This window comes from Hemibagrus wyckioides, linkage group LG28 (genome assembly GCF_019097595.1).
Source record: "Hemibagrus wyckioides isolate EC202008001 linkage group LG28, SWU_Hwy_1.0, whole genome shotgun sequence".
NCBI classification, from domain to species: Eukaryota; Metazoa; Chordata; class Actinopteri; order Siluriformes; family Bagridae; genus Hemibagrus; species Hemibagrus wyckioides.
Window position 1 is genome coordinate 1,472,187 of NC_080737.1, and position 18,190 is coordinate 1,490,376.

The window sequence follows — 18,190 nt, forward strand, 5'->3', positions numbered from 1 at the left end:
AGTGTATCAGTGTATAAGTGTATCAGTGTGTCTTTGTATCAGTGTATCAGTGAATCAGTGAATCAGTGTATCAGTGAATTAGTGTATAAGTGTATCAGTGAATCACTGAATCAGTCTATCAGTGTATCAGTGTGTCAGTGTATCAGTGAATCAGTGTTGCAGTGTATCAGTGAATCAGTGTATCAGTGTATCAGTGAATCAGTGAATTAGTGAATCATTGTATCAGTGTATTAATGTATCAGTGAATTAGTGTATCAGTGTATCAGTGAATCAATGTATCAGTGTATCAGTGAATCAGTGTATCAGTGAATCAATGTATCAGTGTATCAGTGAATCAGTGCATCAGTGAATCAGTGTATCAGTGAATCAATTTATCAGTGTATCAGTGTATCAGTGTATCAGTGAATCAGTGAATCAGTGTGTTAGTGAATCAGTGAATCAGTGTATCAGTGTATCAGTGTATCAGTGAATCAGTGTGTCAGTGAATCAGTGAATCAGGGTATCAGTGTATCATTGTATCAGTGAATCAATGTATCAGTGTATCAGTGAATCAGTGTTTCTGTGTATCAGTGTGTCAGTGATTCAGTGTTTCAGTGCATCAGTGTGTCAGTGAATCAGTGTGTGTGTATCAGTGTATCAGTGTATCAGTGAATCAGTGAATCAGTGTGTCTGTGTATCAGTGTATCAGTGAATCAGTGTATCCGTGAATTAGTGAATCAGTGTGTCTGTGTATCAGTGTATCAGTGAATTAGTGAATTAGTGAATTAGTGAATTAGTGAATCAGTTTGTCTGTGTATCAGTGTATCTGTGAATCAGTGTATCAGTGTATCAGTGTATCCGTGTATCTGTGAATCAGTGTGTCTGTGTATCAGTGTATCAGTGAATTAGTGAATCAGTGTATCAGTGTATCAGTTTATCAGTGAATCAGTGAATTAGTGAATTAGTGAATTAGTGAATTAGTGTATCAGTGTATCAGTGTATCAGTGAATTAGTGAATTAGTGAATTAGTTAATTAGTGTATCAGTGTATCAGTGTATCAGTGTATCAGTGAATTAGTGAATTAGTGTATCAGTGTATCAGTGAATTAGTGAATTAGTGAATTAGTGAATTAGTGTATCAGTGTATCAGTTTATCAGTGAATCAGTGAATTAGTGAATTAGTGAATTAGTGAATTAGTGTATCAGTGTATCAGTGAATTAGTGAATTAGTGAATTAGTGAATTAGTGTATCAGTGTATCAGTGTATCAGTTTATCAGTGAATCAGTGAATCATTGTATCAGTGTATCAATGTATCAGTGAATTAGTGTATGTGTATCAGTGTATCAGTGAATCAATGTATCAGTGTATCAGTTAATCAGTGCATCAGTGAATCAGTGTATCAGTGAATCAATGTATCAGTGTATCAGTGAATCAGTGTGTCTGTGTATCAGTGTATCAGTGAATCAGTGTATCAGTGAATCAGTGTATCAGTGTATCAGTGAATCAGTGAATTAGTGAATCATTGTAACAGTGTATCAATGTATCAGTGAATTAGTGTATCAGTGTATCAGTGAATCAATGTATCAGTGTATCAGTGAATTAGTGAATTAGTGAATCAGTATATCAGTGAATCAGGGTATCAGTGTATCAGTGTATCAGTGTATCAGTGAATCAATGTATCAGTGTATTAGTGAATCAGTGAATCAGTGGTTCAGTGTATCAGTGAATCAATGTATCAGTGTATTAGTGAATCAGTGAATCAGTGGTTCAGTGTATCAGTGTATCAGTGTATCAGTGTATCAGTGTATCAGTGTATCAGTGAATCAGTGTGTCTGTGTATCAGTGTATCAGTGTATCAGTGTATCAGTGAATTAGTTAATTAGTGAATCAGTGAATCAGTGGTTCAGTGTATCAGTGAATCAGTGTATCAGTGTATCAGTGTATCAGTGCATCAGTGAATCAGTGTGTCTGTGTATCAGTGCATCAGTGTATCAGTGTATCAGTGAATCAGTGTATCAGTGTATCAGTGAATTAGTGAATCAGTGTGTCTGTGTATCAGTGTATCAGTGTATCAGTGAATCAGTGAATTAGTGAATTAGTGAATCAGTGGGTCTGTGTTTCAGTGTATCAGTGTATCAGTGAATCAGTGTGTCTGTGTATCAGTGTATCAGTGTATCAGTGTATCAGTGAATTAGTGAATCAGTGAATCAGTGTTTCTGTGTATCAGTGTGTCAGTGAATTAGTGAATCAGTGAATCAGTGTTTCTGTGTATCAGTGTGTCAGTGATTCAGTGTTTCAGTGCATCAGTGTGTCAGTGAATCAGTGTGTGTGTATCAGTGTATCAGTGTATCAGTGTATCAGTGAATCAGTGTGTCTGTGTATCAGTGTATCAGTGAATCAGTGTATCCGTGAATTAGTGAATTAGTGAATCAGTGTGTCTGTGTTTCAGTGTATCAGTGAATTAGTGAATTAGTGAATTAGTGAATCAGTTTGTCTGTGAATCAGTGTATCAGTGTATCTGTGAATCAGTGTGTCTGTGTATCAGTGTATCAGTGAATCAGTGAATTAGTGAATTAGTGAATTAGTGAATCAGTGTATCAGTGAATCAGTGTATCAGTGTATCAGTGTATCAGTGAATCAGTGAATTAGTGAATTAGTGTATCAGTGTATCAGTGTATCAGTGAATTAGTGTATCAGTGTATCAGTGTATCAGTGTATCAGTGTATCAGTGAATTAGTGTATCAGTGTATCAGTGTATCAGTGTATCAGTGTATCAGTGAATTAGTGTATCAGTGTATCAGTGTATCAGTGTATCAGTGAATTAGTGTATCAGTGTGTCAGTGTATCAGTGTATCAGTGTATCAGTGTATCAGTGTATCTGTGAATCAGTGTGTCTGTGTATCAGTGTATCAGTGAATTAGTGAATTAGTGAATTAGTGTATCAGTGTATCAGTGTATCAGTGAATTAGTGTATCAGTGTATCAGTGTATCAGTGTATCAGTGTATCAGTGTATCAGTGAATTAGTGTATCAGTGTATCAGTGTATCAGTGTATCAGTGTATCAGTGAATTAGTGTATCAGTGTGTCAGTGTATCAGTGTATCAGTGTATCAGTGTATCAGTGTATCTGTGAATCAGTGTGTCTGTGTATCAGTGAATTAGTGAATTAGTGAATTAGTGAATCAGTGTATCAGTGAATCAGTGTATCAGTGAATTAGTGTATCAGTGTATCAGTGAATCAGAGGATCAGTTCTTTCCTACACCTGTTTATCTAAAGCTCCACCCTTTGTGATCTCTTCCTTTTTGTTGTATCTGGTCCTCTTCTGTTGCTGCAAGGACTCGAGACGAGACACTATGAAACGTTCTAGACTAAAGAGAAAGGGTTTTAAGCTCTTAGTAGAAACATGGCTCTGCAGTGTGTAGAAATTCATTCCTCTTCCTGCAGTTTCCCCTGTGTGTGTGTGTGTGTGTTTGTGTGTGTCTGTGTGTGTGTGTCTGTGTGTCTGTGTGTGTGTGTGTGTGTGTATGGGAACATGGCACAGATCTATTCATTCTCTGGTTTATTTGAATTCTGTAAGGATTTGTGTAATAAATGCATTAGCACCAGAAATTATTTCCTTCACAGAGGAATAAAAACCCAGTAGAAATTCTGCACTGCTGGATTATCTAACACACTTCCCTGGAACTAATCATATTTCTCTAAGGATTTGACCCAATGGGTAAAGGGAAGTCGGCTATCACACACACACACACACCTAATCCAAGCCTGACTCTGACTCTGTATATCAGGATAAACTAACAGAGTCACAGAGTAACAGTCACAGAGTTACTGAGGTTCACAGAGTCTCAGAGTCAATGTGTTACAGAGGCACCGAATCACAGAGTCAGAATCACAGTCAGTGAGTCACAGAGGCACCATTTCATAGAGTCAATGAGACACAGAGTCAATGAGTCACAGATTCACTGACTCAGAATCACAGAGTCAGTGAGTCACAGAAGCACCAATTCATATAGTCACAGAGACACAGAGTCAGAGAGTCTCAGAGTCAGTGAGTCACAGAGGCACCAATTCATAGAGTTACCGACTCTCAGAGTCAGAGTCTCAGAGTCACACTGTGATTAGTTTGTTACCCAAAGCAGTGAAACTTGTTCTGATTCATTTGGCAGAAATGCAGAAAACTCTAATCATCATGTGAGGTCAGCGAGCGCAGGCCAGTGACCGGATGATGTTTAAACTGTTTTAACTCTCCTGTGTTTTAGACTGCAGCGGTGAGCGTGGACGTGAGTTCTACAGCCGAGAGCGTGGTCCAGAGAGTTCTACAGCAGAACGCTCTCACGGTGAGGGAACCCTCCTGTACAGTCCTGCACATCTACACCCAGTACTCTGGCTGAGCGGTCAGAGCTCTCTGATATTAGAAGATGGGAATGAAATATTCAAGCTGATGAAGCGCGAGTTCAGACTGTTTACTGTGTGCTCTGATGTGAGCAGGTGGTCAGTGTGTTTACTCGATGGCATTTCCTGTCTTTCATATCTCCTTCTTCCTGTTTCCTGTCCTTCTCCTTCTTTCCCACATCCTGTGTGCAGGGCGGAGTCTCAGAATACCAGCTCTGTGTGCTGGATGATGGAGAGGAGGAAGTCTACCCACTTATCGGTGAAGACACACACACACACACACACACACGCACACACACACAGTATTAATAATCGAGTGATGTCTGAGATGGTGGGTAGAACTGAAATGAAGGGAGAGAGAGAGAGAGAGAGAGAGAGAGAGAGAACCCAGCAGCAGTAACTCGTGTGGTATAAACTCAGTGATAAGTTCATGCTGTTCTCTAAATTGTTCATGACAACACGCTACACACAATACGCTAACGTCCGCTTTTATCATCCTCCTGACAGAGTTCAATCTGAATCTCAGTGTGTGTGTGTGTGTGTGTGTGTGAGATGAAAGTCCTCAGCACTTGTACTCAGGGTGTGCATTCTGACAGTGTGTGTCAGTGTGTGTCAGTGTGTGTCAGTGTGTGTCAGTGTGTATCAGTGTGTGTCAGTGTGTGTCAGTGTGTATCAGTGTGTGTCAGTGTGTGTCAGTGTGTGTCAGTGTGTGTCAGTGTGTATCAGTGTGTGTCAGTGTGTGTCAGTGTGTGTCAGTGTGTGTCAGTGTGTGTCAGTGTGTATCAGTGTGTGTCAGTGTGTATCAGTGTGTGTCAGTGTGTGTCAGTGTGTGTCAGTGTGTGTCAGTGTGTGTGTATCAATGTGTGTCAGTGTGTATCAGTGTGTGTCAGTGTGTATCAGTGTGTGTCAGTGTGTGTCAGTGTGTGTCAGTGTGTGTCACTGTGTATCAGTGTGTGTCAGTGTGTGTCAGTGTGTATCAGTGTGTGTCAGTGTGTGTCAGTGTGTGTCACTGTATATCAGTGTGTGTCAGTGTGTGTCAGTGTGTATCAGTGTGTGTCAGTGTGTGTCACTGTATATCAGTGTGTGTCAGTGTGTATCAGTGTGTGGCAGTGTGTATCAGTGTGTCAGTGTGTATCAGTGTATCAGTGTGTATCAGTGTGTGTCAGTGTGTGTCAGTGTGTGTCAGTGTGTGTCACTGTATATCAGTGTGTCACTGTGTATCAGTGTGTGTCAGTGTGTATCAGTGTGTATCAGTGTGTGTCAGTGTGTCAGTGTGTATCAGTGTGTCAGTGTGTGTCAGTGTGTATCAGTGTGTGTCAGTGTGTGTCAGTGTGTATCAGTGTGTCAGTGTGTGTCAGTGTGTATCAGTGTGTGTCACTGTGTATCAGTGTGTGTCAGTGTGTGTCAGTGTGTGTCAGTGTGTGTCAGTGTGTATGAGTGTGTGTCAGTGTGTATCAGTGTGTCAGTGTGTGTCAGTGTGTCAGTGTGTGTCAGTGTGTGTCAGTGTGTCAGTGTGTGTCAGTGTGTATCAGTGTGTGTCAGTGTGTGTCACAGTGTATCAGTGTGTGTCAGTGTGTGTCAGTGTGTGTCAGTGTGTTTCAGTGTGTATCAGTGTGTGTCAGTGTGTGTCAGTGAGTGTCACTGTGTATCAGTGTGTCAGTGTGTATCAGTGTGTGTCAGTGTGTGTCAGTGTGTGTCAGTGTGTGTCAGTGTGTGTCAATGTGTGTCAGTGTGTGTCAGTGTGTCAGTGTGTATCAGTGTGTGTCAGTGTGTATCAGTGTGTGTCAGTGTGTGTCAGAGTGTCAGTGTGTGTCACTGTGTATCAGTGTGTGTCAGTGTGTATCAGTGTGTGTCAGTGTGTGTCAGTGTGTATCAGTGTGTGTCAGTGTGTCAGTGTGTCACTGTGTATCAGTGTGTCAGTGTGTGTCACTGTGCATCAGTGTGTATCAGTGTGTATCAGTGTGTGTCAGTGTGTCAGTGTGTATCAGTGTGTATCAGTGTGTATCAGTGTGTCAGTGTGTGTCAGTGTGTCACTGTGCATCAGTGTGTATCAGTGTGTGTCAGTGTGTGTCAGTGTGTATCAGTGTGTGTCAGTGTGTATCAGTGTGTGTCAGTGTGTGTCAGTGTGTGTCAGTGTGTATCAGTGTGTGTCAGTGTGTATCAGTGTGTGTCAGTGTGTGTCAGTGTGTATCAGTGTGTATCAGTGTGTGTCAGTGTGTATCAGTGTGTCAGTGTGTGTCAGTGTGTATCAGTGTGTGTCAGTGTGTATCAGTGTGTCAGTGTGTGTCAGTGTGTATCAGTGTGTGTCAGTGTGTCACTGTGCATCAGTGTGTATCAGTGTGTGTCAGTGTGTATCAGTGTGTATCAGTGTGTATCAGTGTGTGTCAGTGTGTATCAGTGTGTCAGTGTGTGTCAGTGTGTGTCAGTGTGTGTCAGTGTGTATCAGTGTGTGTCAGTGTGTATCAGTGTGTCAGTGTGTGTCAGTGTGTGTCAGTGTGTGTATCAGTGTGTGTCAGTGTGTCACTGTGCATCAGTGTGTATCAGTGTGTGTCAGTGTGTATCAGTGTGTGTCAGTGTGTATCAGTGTGTCAGTGTGTATCAGTGTGTGTCAGTGTGTATCAGTGTGTATCAGTGTGTATCAGTGTGTATCAGTGTGTGTCAGTGTGTATCAGTGTGTCAGTGTGTATCAGTGTGTGTCAGTGTGTGTCAATGTGTGTCAGTGTGTCAGTGTGTGTCAGTGTGTTTCAGTGTGTGTCAGTGTGTGTCAGTGTGTCAGTGTGTGTCAGTGTGTGTCAGTGTGTGTCAGTGTGTATCAGTGTGTGTCAGTGTGTCTCAGTGTGTATCAGAGTGTGTCAGTGTGTGTCAGTGTGTATCAGTGTGTGTCAGTGTGTGTCAGTGTGTGTCAGTGTGTATCAGTGTGTGTCAGTGTGTGTCAGTGTGTGTCAGTGTGTATCAGTGTGTGTCAGTGTGTATCAGTGTGTCAGTGTGTGTCAGTGTGTGTCAGTGTGTATCAGTGTGTGTCAGTGTGTATCAGTGTGTCAGTGTGTGTCAGTGTGTCAGTGTGTGTCAGTGTGGGTCAGTGTGTGTCAGTGTGTGTCAGTGTGTGTATCAGTGTGTGTCAGTGTGTCACTGTGCATCAGTGTGTGTCAGTGTGTATCAGTGTGTCAGTGTGTGTCAGTGTGTGTCAGTGTGTCTCAGTGTGTGTCAGTGTGTCTCAGTGTGTATCAGTGTGTATCAGAGTGTGTCAGTGTGTGTCAGTGTGTATCAGTGTGTGTCAGTGTGTCAGTGTGTGTCAGTGAGTCAGTGTGTGTCAGTGTGTATCAGTGTGTATCAGTGTGTATCAGTGTGTGTCAGTGTGTATCAGTGTGTCAGTGTGTGTCAGTGTGTGTCAGTGTGTGTATCAGTGTGTGTCAGTGTGTCACTGTGCATCAGTGTGTGTCAGTGTGTATCAGTGTATCAGTGTGTGTCAGTGTGTATCAGTGTGTCAGTGTGTGTCAGTGTGTCAGTGTGTGTCAGTGTGTGTCAGTGTGTGTCAGTGTGTGTATCAGTGTGTGTCAGTGTGTCACTGTGCATCAGTGTGTGTCAGTGTGTATCAGTGTGTCAGTGTGTGTCAGTGTGTGTCAGTGTGTGTCAGTGTGTCTCAGTGTGTGTCAGTGTGTCTCAGTGTGTATCAGTGTGTATCAGAGTGTGTCAGTGTGTGTCAGTGTGTATCAGTGTGTGTCAGTGTGTCAGTGTGTGTCAGTGTGTCAGTGTGTGTCAGTGTGTATCAGTGTGTATCAGTGTGTATCAGTGTGTGTCAGTGTGTATCAGTGTGTCAGTGTGTGTCAGTGTGTATCAGTGTGTCACTGTGTATCAGTGTGTGTCAGTGTGTATCAGTGTGTCAGTGTGTGTCAGTGTGTGTCAGTGTGTGTATCAGTGTGTGTCAGTGTGTCACTGTGCATCAGTGTGTGTCAGTGTGTATCAGTGTGTGTCAGTGTGTGTCAGTGTGTTATTGTGTGTCATTGTGTGTCAGTGTGTATCAGTGTGTGTCAGTGTGTCAGTGTGTGTCAGTGTGTGTCAGTGTGTATCAGTGTGTGTCAGTGTGTATCAGTGTGTCAGTGTGTCAGTGTGTGTCAGTGTGTCATTGTGTGTCAGTGTGTGTCAGTGTGTCAGTGTGTGTCAGTGTGTGTCAGTGTGTGTCAGTGTGTCAGTGTGTGTCAGTGTGTCATTGTGTGTCAGTGTGTGTCAGTGTGTCAGTGTGTGTCAGTGTGTATCAGTGTGTATCAGTGTGTATCAGTGTGTGTCAGTGTGTGTATCAGTGTGTGTCAGTGTGTGTCAGTGTGTGTCAGTGTGTATCAGTGTATCAGTGTGTCAGTGTGTATCAGTGTGTGTCAGTGTGTATCAGTGTGTCAGTGTGTGTCAGTGTGTGTCAGTGTGTGTGTCAGTGTGTGTCAGTGTGTGTCAGTGTGTCAGTGTGTGTCAGTGTGTGTCAGTGTGTATCAGTGTGTGTCAGTGTGTGTCAGTGTGTGTATCAGTGTGTCAGTGTGTGTCAGTGTGTGTCAGTGTGTATCAGTGTGTGTCAGTGTGTGTCAGTGTGTGTCAGTGTGTGTCAGTGTGTCAGTGTGTGTCAGTGTGTATCAGTGTGTCAGTGTGTGTCAGTGTGTGTCAGTGTGTATCATTGTGTGTCAGTGTGTATCAGTGTGTGTCAGTGTGTGTCAGTGTGTGTCAGTGTGTCACTGTGCATCAGTGTGTGTCAGTGTGTGTCAGTGTGTGTCAGTGTGTGTCAGTGTGTGTCAGTGTGTCACTGTGCATCAGTGTGTGTCAGTGTGTATCAGTGTGTCAGTGTGTGTCAGTGTGTGTCAGTGTGTGTCAGTGTGTCAGTGTGCATCAGTGTGTATCAGTGTGTGTCAGTGTGTGTCAGTGTGTATCAGTGTGTGTCAGTGTGTATCAGTGTGTGTCAGTGTGTGTCAGTGTGTATCAGTGTGTATCAGTGTGTATCAGTGTGTGTCAGTGTGTATCAGTGTGTCAGTGTGTGTCAGTGTGTATCAGTGTGTGTCAGTGTGTGTCAGTGTGTATCAGTGTGTGTCAGTGTGTATCAGTGTGTGTCAGTGTGTGTCAGTGTGTATCAGTGTGTATCAGTGTGTATCAGTGTGTGTCAGTGTGTATCAGTGTGTCAGTGTGTGTCAGTGTGTGTCAGTGTGTGTCAGTGTGTGTCAGTGTGTATCTGTGTGTCAGTGTGTATCAGTGTGTGTCAGTGTGTCACTGTGCATCAGTGTGTATCAGTGTGTGTCAGTGTGTATCAGTGTGTATCAGTGTGTATCAGTGTGTGTCAGTGTGTATCAGTGTGTCAGTGTGTGTCAGTGTGTATCAGTGGGTGTCAGTGTGTGTCAGTGTGTGTCAGTGTGGGTCAGTGTGTATCAGTGTGTGTCAGTGTGTCACTGTGCATCAGTGTGTATCAGTGTGTGTCAGTGTGTATCAGTGTGTCAGTGTGTGTCAGTGTGTGTCAGTGTGTCTCAGTGTGTATCAGTGTGTGTCAGTGTGTCTCAGTGTGTATCAGTGTGTATCAGAGTGTGTCAGTGTGTCAGTGTGTGTCAGTGTGTGTCAGTGTGTATCAGTGTGTGTCAGTGTGTATCAGTGTGTGTCAGTGTGTGTCAGTGTGTATCAGTGTGTATCAGTGTGTGTCAGTGTGTATCAGTGTGTCAGTGTGTGTCAGTGTGTGTCAGTGTGTATCAGTGTGTGTCAGTGTGTATCAGTGTGTCAGTGTGTGTCAGTGTGTATCAGTGTGTGTCAGTGTGTCACTGTGCATCAGTGTGTATCAGTGTGTGTCAGTTTGTATCAGTGTGTATCAGTGTGTATCAGTGTGTGTCAGTGTGTGTCAGTGTGTGTCAGTGTGTGTCAGTGTGTATCAGTGGGTGTCAGTGTGTATCAGTGTGTCAGTGTGTGTCAGTGTGTGTCAGTGTGTATCAGTGTGTGTCAGTGTGTCACTGTGCATCAGTGTGTATCAGTGTGTGTCAGTGTGTATCTGTGTGTCAGTGTGTGTCAGTGTGTCTCAGTGTGTATCAGTGTGTGTCAGTGTGTCTCAGTGTGTATCAGTGTGTATCAGAGTGTGTCAGTGTGTATCAGTGTGTATCAGTTTGTGTCAGTGTGTGTCAGTGTGTATCAGTGTGTGTCAGTGTGTGTCAGTGTGTGTCAGTGTGTATCAGTGTGTGTCAGTGTGTATCACTGTGTCAGTGTGTGTCAGTGTGTGTCAGTGTGTGTATCAGTGTGTGTCAGTGTGTCACTGTGCATCAGTGTGTATCAGTGTGTGTCAGTGTGTATCAGTGTGGCAGTGTGTATCAGTGTGTGTCAGTGTGTATCAGTGTGTCAGTGTGTATCAGTGTGTGTCAGTGTGTATCAGTGTGTATCAGTGTGTATCATTGTGTCAGTGTGTATCAGTGTGTGTCAGTGTGTGTCAGTGTGTGTCAGTGTGTGTCAGTGTGTATCAGTGTGTCAGTGTGTCTCAGTGTGTATCAGTGTGTATCAGTGTGTGTCAGTGTGTCAGTGTGTGTCAGTGTGTATCAGTGTGTGTCAGTGTGTCAGTGTGTGTCAGTGTGTATCAGTGTGTGTCAGTGTGTGTCAGTGTGTATCAGTGTGTGTCAGTGTGTATCAGTGTGTGTCAGTGTGTGTCAGTGTGTGTATCAGTGTGTGTCAGTGTGTCACTGTGCATCAGTGTGTATCAGTGTGTGTCAGTGTGTATCAGAGTGTCAGTGTGTGTCAGTGTGTGTCAGTGTGTGTCATTGTGTGTCAGTGTGTATCAGTGTGTGTCAGTGTGTCAGTGTGTCAGTGTGTGTCAGTGTGTCAGTGTGTGTCATTGTGTGTCATTGTGTGTCAGTGTGTCAGAGTGTATCAGTGTGTGTCAGTGTGTGTATCAGTGTGTCAGTGTGTGTCAGTGTGTATCAGTGTGTGTCAGTGTGTGTCAGTGTGTGTCAGTGTGTATCAGTGTGTGTCAGTGTGTATCAGTGTGTCAGTGTGTGTCAGTGTGTATCAGTGTGTGTCAGTGTGTATCAGTGTGTCAGTGTGTGTCAGTGTGTGTCAGTGTGTGTATCAGTGTGTGTCAGTGTGTGTCAGTGTGTATCAGTGTGTCAGTGTGTGTCAGTGTGTGTCAGTGTGTATCAGTGTGTGTCAGTGTGTGTCAGTGTGTATCAGTGTGTCAGTGTGTGTCAGTGTGTATCAGTGTGTATCAGTGTGTGTCAGTGTGTGTCAGTGTGTATCATTGTGTTTCAGTGTGTATCAGTGTGTATCAGTGTGTCAGTGTGTGTCAGTGTGTATCAGTGTGTGTCAGTGTGTATCATTGTGTGTCAGTGTGTATCAGTGTGTATCAGTGTGTCAGTGTGTGTCAGTGTGTATCAGTGTGTGTCAGTGTGTATCAGTGTGTCAGTGTGTGTCAGTGTGTGTCAGTTTGTGTCAGTGTGTCATTGTGCATCAGTGTGTATCAGTGTGTGTCAGTGTGTGTCAGTGTGTGTCAGTGTGTCAGTGTGTGTCAGTGTGTGTCAGTGTGTGTATCAGTGTGTGTCAGTGTGTCACAGTGCATCAGTGTGTATCAGTGTGTGTCAGTGTGTATCAGTGTGTCAGTGTGTGTCAGTGTGTCTGTGTGTATCAGTGTGTGTCAGTGTGTCTCAGTGTGTGTCAGTGTGTCTCAGTGTGTATCAGTGTGTATCAGAGTGTGTCAGTGTGTGTCAGTGTGTATCAGTGTGTGTCAGTGTGTCAGTGTGTGTCAGTGTGTATCAGTGTGTATCAGTGTGTATCAGTGTGTCAGTGTGTATCAGTGTGTCAGTGTGTGTCAGTGTGTGTCAGTGTGTATCAGTGTGTCAGTGTGTGTCAGTGTGTGTCAGTGTGTGTATCAGTGTGTGTCAGTGTGTCACTGTGCATCAGTGTGTGTCAGTGTGTGTCAGTGTGTATCAGTGTGTGTCAGTGTGTGTCAGTGTGTGTCATTGTGTGTCAGTGTGTATCAGTGTGTGTCAGTGTGTGTCAGTGTGTCAGTGTGTGTCAGTGTGTATCAGTGTGTGTCAGTGTGTATCAGTGTGTCAGTGTGTGTCAGTGTGTCATTGTGTGTCAGTGTGTGTCAGTGTGTCAGTGTGTGTCAGTGTGTATCAGTGTGTATCAGTGTGTATCAGTGTGTGTCAGTGTGTGTATCAGTGTGTGTCAGTGTGTGTCAGTGTGTGTATCAGTGTGTGTCAGTGTGTATCAGTGTGTGTCAGTGTGTGTCAGTGTGTGTATCAGTGTGTCAGTGTGTGTCAGTGTGTGTCAGTGTGTGTCAGTGTGTATCAGTGTGTGTCAGTGTGTATCAGTGTATCAGTGTGTCAGTGTGTATCAGTGTGTGTCAGTGTGTATCAGTGTGTGTCAGTGTGTATCAGTGTGTCAGTGTGTGTCAGTGTGTGTATCAGTGTGTGTCAGTGTGTGTCAGTGTGTCAGTGTGTGTCAGTGTGTGTCATTGTGTGTCAGTGTGTATCAGTGTGTGTCAGTGTGTGTCAGTGTGTGTCAGTGTGTCAGTGTGTATCAGTGTGTGTCATTGTGTGTCATTGTGTGTCAGTGTGTATCAGTGTGTGTCAGTGTGTCAGTGTGTGTCAGTGTGTGTCAGTGTGTATCAGTGTGTGTCAGTGTGTGTCAGTGTGTGTCAGTGTGTCATTGTGTGTCAGTGTGTGTCAGTGTGTCAGTGTGTGTCAGTGTGTGTCAGTGTGTCAGTGTGTGTCAGTGTGTCATTGTGTGTCAGTGTGTGTCAGTGTGTCAGTGTGTGTCAGTGTGTATCAGTGTGTATCAGTGTGTATCAGTGTGTGTATCAGTGTGTGTCAGTGTGTGTCAGTGTGTGTCAGTGTGTATCAGTGTGTGTCAGTGTGTATCAGTGTATCAGTGTGTCAGTGTGTATCAGTGTGTGTCAGTGTGTATCAGTGTGTCAGTGTGTGTCAGTGTGTGTCAGTGTGTGTATCAGTGTGTGTCAGTGTGTGTCAGTGTGTCAGTGTGTGTCAGTGTGTGTCAGTGTGTATCAGTGTGTCAGTGTGTGTCAGTGTGTGTATCAGTGTGTCAGTGTGTCAGTGTGTGTCACTGTGTATCAGTGTGTGTCAGTGTGTGTCAGTGTGTGTCAGTGTGTGTCAGTGTGTCAGTGTGTGTCAGTGTGTATCAGTGTGTCAGTGTGTGTCAGTGTGTATCAGTGTGTATCATTGTGTGTCAGTGTGTATCAGTGTGTGTCAGTGTGTGTCAGTGTGTGTCAGTGTGTCACTGTGCATCAGTGTGTGTCAGTGTGTATCAGTGTGTGTCAGTGTGTGTCAGTGTGTGTCAGTGTGTGTCAGTGTGTATCAGTGTGTGTCAGTGTGTGTCAGTGTGTGTCAGTGTGTCACTGTGCATCAGTGTGTGTCAGTGTGTATCAGTGTGTCAGTGTGTGTCAGTGTGTGTCAGTGTGTATCAGTGTGTCAGTGTGCATCAGTGTGTATCAGTGTGTGTCAGTGTGTATCAGTGTGTGTCAGTGTGTATCAGTGTGTGTCAGTGTGTATCAGTGTGTATCAGTGTGTATCAGTGTGTGTCAGTGTGTATCAGTGTGTCAGTGTGTGTCAGTGTGTATCAGTGTGTGTCAGTGTGTTTCAGTGTGTATCAGTGTGTGTCAGTGTGTATCAGTGTGTGTCAGTGTGTGTCAGTGTGTATCAGTGTGTATCAGTGTGTATCAGTGTGTGTCAGTGTGTATCAGTGTGTCAGTGTGTGTCAGTGTGTGTCAGTGTGTATCAGTGTGTCAGTGTGTGTCAGTGTGTATCAGTGTGTGTCAGTGTGTCACTGTGCATCAGTGTGTATCAGTGTGTGTCAGTGTGTATCAGTGTGTATCAGTGTGTATCAGTGTGTGTCAGTGTGTATCAGTGTGTCAGTGTGTGTCAGTGTGTATCAGTGGGTGTCAGTGTGTATCAGTGTGTCAGTGTGTGTCAGTGTGGGTCAGTGTGTATCAGTGTGTGTCAGTGTGTCACTGTGCATCAGTGTGTATCAGTGTGTGTCAGTGTGTATCAGTGTGTCAGTGTGTGTCAGTGTGTGATAGTGTGTCTCAGTGTGTATCAGTGTGTGTCAGTGTGTCTCAGTGTGTATCAGTGTGTATCAGAGTGTGTCAGTGTGTCAGTGTGTGTCAGTGTGTATCAGTGTGTGTCAGTGTGTATCAGTGTGTGTCAGTGTGTGTCAGTGTGTATCAGTGTGTATCAGTGTGTATCAGTGTGTGTCAGTGTGTATCAGTGTGTCAGTGTGTGTCAGTGTGTGTCAGTGTGTATCAGTGTGTGTCAGTGTGTATCAGTGTGTCAGTGTGTGTCAGTGTGTATCAGTGTGTGTCAGTGTGTCACTGTGCATCAGTGTGTATCAGTGTGTGTCAGTTTGTATCAGTGTGTATCAGTGTGTATCAGTGTGTGTCAGTGTGTATCAGTGTGTCAGTGTGTGTCAGTGTGTATCAGTGGGTGTCAGTGTGTATCAGTGTGTCAGTGTGTGTCAGTGTGTGTCAGTGTGTATCAGTGTGTGTCAGTGTGTCACTGTGCATCAGTGTGTATCAGTGTGTGTCAGTGTGTATCAGTGTGTCAGTGTGTGTCAGTGTGTGTCAGTGTGTCTCAGTGTGTATCAGTGTGTGTCAGTGTGTCTCAGTGTGTATCAGTGTGTATCAGAGTGTGTCAGTGTGTCAGTGTGTGTCAGTGTGTATCAGTGTGTGTCAGTGTGTGTCAGTGTGTATCAGTGTGTGTCAGTGTGTGTCAGTGTGTGTCAGTGTGTATCAGTGTGTGTCAGTGTGTATCACTGTGTCAGTGTGTGTCAGTGTGTGTCAGTGTGTGTATCAGTGTGTGTCAGTGTGTCACTGTGCATCAGTGTGTATCAGTGTGTGTCAGTGTGTATCAGTGTGTCAGTGTGTATCAGTGTGTGTCAGTGTGTATCAGTGTGTATCAGTGTGTATCAGTGTGTCAGTGTGTATCAGTGTGTGTCAGTGTGTGTCAGTGTGTGTCAGTGTGTCAGTGTGTCAGTGTGTGTCAGTGTGTGTCAGTGTGTCAGTGTGTCTCAGTGTGTATCAGTGTGTATCAGAGTGTGTCAGTGTGTCAGTGTGTGTCAGTGTGTATCAGTGTGTGTCAGTGTGTCAGTGTGTGTCAGTGTGTATCAGTGTGTGTCAGTGTGTGTCAGTGTGTGTCAGTGTGTATCAGTGTGTGTCAGTGTGTATCAGTGTGTCAGTGTGTGTCAGTGTGTGTCAGTGTGTGTATCAGTGTGTGTCAGTGTGTCACTGTGCATCAGTGTGTATCAGTGTGTGTCAGTGTGTATCAGAGTGTCAGTGTGTGTCAGTGTGTGTCAGTGTGTGTCATTGTGTGTCAGTGTGTATCAGTGTGTGTCAGTGTGTCAGTGTGTATCAGTGTGTCAGTGTGTGTCAGTGTGTGTCAGTGTGTGTCATTGTGTGTCATTGTGTGTCAGTGTGTCAGAGTGTATCAGTGTGTGTCAGTGTGTGTATCAGTGTGTCAGTGTGTGTCAGTGTGTATCAGTGTGTGTCAGTGTGTGTCAGTGTGTATCAGTGTGTGTCAGTGTGTATCAGTGTGTCAGTGTGTGTCAGTGTGTATCAGTGTGTGTCAGTGTGTATCAGTGTGTCAGTGTGTGTGTCAGTGTGTGTCAGTGTGTGTCAGTGTGTATCAGTGTGTCAGTGTGTGTCAGTGTGTGTCAGTGTGTATCAGTGTGTATCAGTGTGTGTCAGTGTGTGTATCAGTCTGTCAGTGTGTGTCAGTGTGTATCAGTGTGTGTCAGTGTGTGTCAGTGTGTGTCAGTGTGTATCAGTGTGTGTCAGTGTGTGTCAGTGTGTGTCAGTGTGTCAGTGTGTGTCAGTGTGTATCAGTGTGTGTCAGTGTGTATCATTGTGTGTCAGTGTGTATCAGTGTGTATCAGTGTGTCAGTGTGTGTCAGTGGGTATCAGTGTGTGTCAGTGTGTATCAGTGTGTCAGTGTGTGTCAGTGTGTGTCAGTTTGTGTCAGTGTGTCATTGTGCATCAGTGTGTATCAGTGTGTCAGTGTGTGTCAGTGTGTGTCAGTGTGTCAGTGTGTGTCAGTGTGTGTCAGTTTGTGTATCAGTGTGTGTCAGTGTGTCACAGTGCATCAGTGTGTATCAGTGTGTGTCAGTGTGTATCAGTGTGTCAGTGTGTGTCAGTGTGTCAGTGTGTATCAGTGTGTGTCAGTGTGTCTCAGTGTGTGTCAGTGTGTCTCAGTGTGTATCAGTGTGTATCAGAGTGTGTCAGTGTGTGTCAGTGTGTGTCAGTGTGTCAGTGTGTGTCAGTGTGTATCAGTGTGTATCAGTGTGTATCAGTGTGTATCAGTGTGTCAGTGTGTATCAGTGTGTCACTGTGTGTCAGTGTGTGTCAGTGTGTATCAGTGTGTCAGTGTGTGTCAGTGTGTGTCAGTGTGTGTATCAGTGTGTGTCAGTGTGTCACTGTGCATCAGTGTGTGTCAGTGTGTGTCAGTGTGTATCAGTGTGTGTCAGTGTGTGTCAGTGTGTGTCATTGTGTGTCAGTGTGTATCAGTGTGTGTCAGTGTGTGTCAGTGTGTCAGTGTGTGTCAGTGTGTATCAGTGTGTGTCAGTGTGTATCAGTGTGTCAGTGTGTGTCAGTGTGTCATTGTGTGTCAGTGTGTGTCAGTGTGTCAGTGTGTGTCAGTGTGTATCAGTGTGTGTCAGTGTGTGTATCAGTGTGTGTCAGTGTGTGTCAGTGTGTATCAGTGTGTGTCAGTGTGTATCAGTGTGTGTCAGTGTGTGTCAGTGTGTGTATCAGTGTGTCAGTGTGTGTGTGTGTGTGTATCAGTTTGTGTCAGTGTGTATCAGTATGTGTCAGTGTGTGTATCAGTGTCAGTGTGTATCAGTTTGTGTCAGTGTGTATCAGTGTGTGTCAGTGTGTATCAGTGTGTATCAGTGTGTCAGTGTGTGTCAGTGTGTGTATCAGTGTGTGTCAGTGTGTGTCAGTGTGTGTCATTGTGTGTCAGTGTGTGTCAGTGTGTATCAGTGTGTATCAGTGTGTCAGTGTGTGTCAGTGTGTGTATCAGTGTGTGTCAGTGTGTGTCAGTGTGTCAGTGTGTGTCAGTGTGTGTCATTGTGTGTCAGTGTGTATCAGTGTGTGTCAGTGTGTGTCAGTGTGTCAGTGTGTATCAGTGTGTCAGTGTGTGTCAGTGTGTGTCAGTGTGTGTCATTGTGTGTCAGTGAGTCAGTGTGTATCAGTGTGTATCAGTGTGTGTCAGTGTGTGTATCAGTGTGTCAGTGTGTGTCAGTGTGTGTCAGTGTGTATCAGTGTGTATCAGTGTGTGTCAGTGTGTGTCAGTGTGTATCAGTGTGTGTCAGTGTGTGTCAGTGTGTATCAGTGTGTCAGTGTGTGTCAGTGTGTATCAGTGTGTGTCAGTGTGTATCAGTGTGTCAGTGTGTGTCAGTGTGTGTCAGTGTGTGTATCAGTGTGTGTCAGTGTGTGTCAGTGTGTATCAGTGTGTCAGTGTGTGTCAGTGTGTGTCAGTGTGTATCAGTGTGTGTCAGTGTGTGTCAGTGTGTGTATCAGTGTGTCAGTGTGTGTCAGTGTGTATCAGTGTGTGTCAGTGTGTGTCAGTGTGTATCAGTGTGTGTCAGTGTGTGTCAGTGTGTCAGTGTGTGTCATTGTGTATCAGTGTGTATCAGTGTGTATCATTGTGTGTCAGTGTGTATCAGTGTGTATCAGTGTGTCAGTGTGTGTCAGTGTGTATCAGTGTGTGTCAGTGTGTATCAATGTGTCAGTGTGTGTCAGTGTGTATCAGTGTGTGTCAGTGTGTCATTGTGCATCAGTGTGTATCAGTGTGTCAGTGTGTGTCAGTGTGTGTCA

General features: G+C 44.4%; 1 protein-coding gene across 3 annotated transcripts in view; it reads left to right on the forward strand.

Annotated features, from left to right (window-relative positions):
* arhgap20b (Rho GTPase activating protein 20b) overlaps window positions 1-18,190 on the forward strand; it is a 78,304-nt gene that overhangs the window by 27,278 nt on the left and 32,836 nt on the right. For all 3 annotated transcript variants that reach the window (XM_058382539.1, XM_058382538.1, XM_058382537.1), the window contains 2 exons: window positions 4,239-4,316; window positions 4,564-4,630. In XM_058382539.1, coding sequence (XP_058238522.1) covers window positions 4,239-4,316; window positions 4,564-4,630 — 145 coding nt within the window. The remainder of the gene's footprint in view (window positions 1-4,238; window positions 4,317-4,563; window positions 4,631-18,190) is intronic.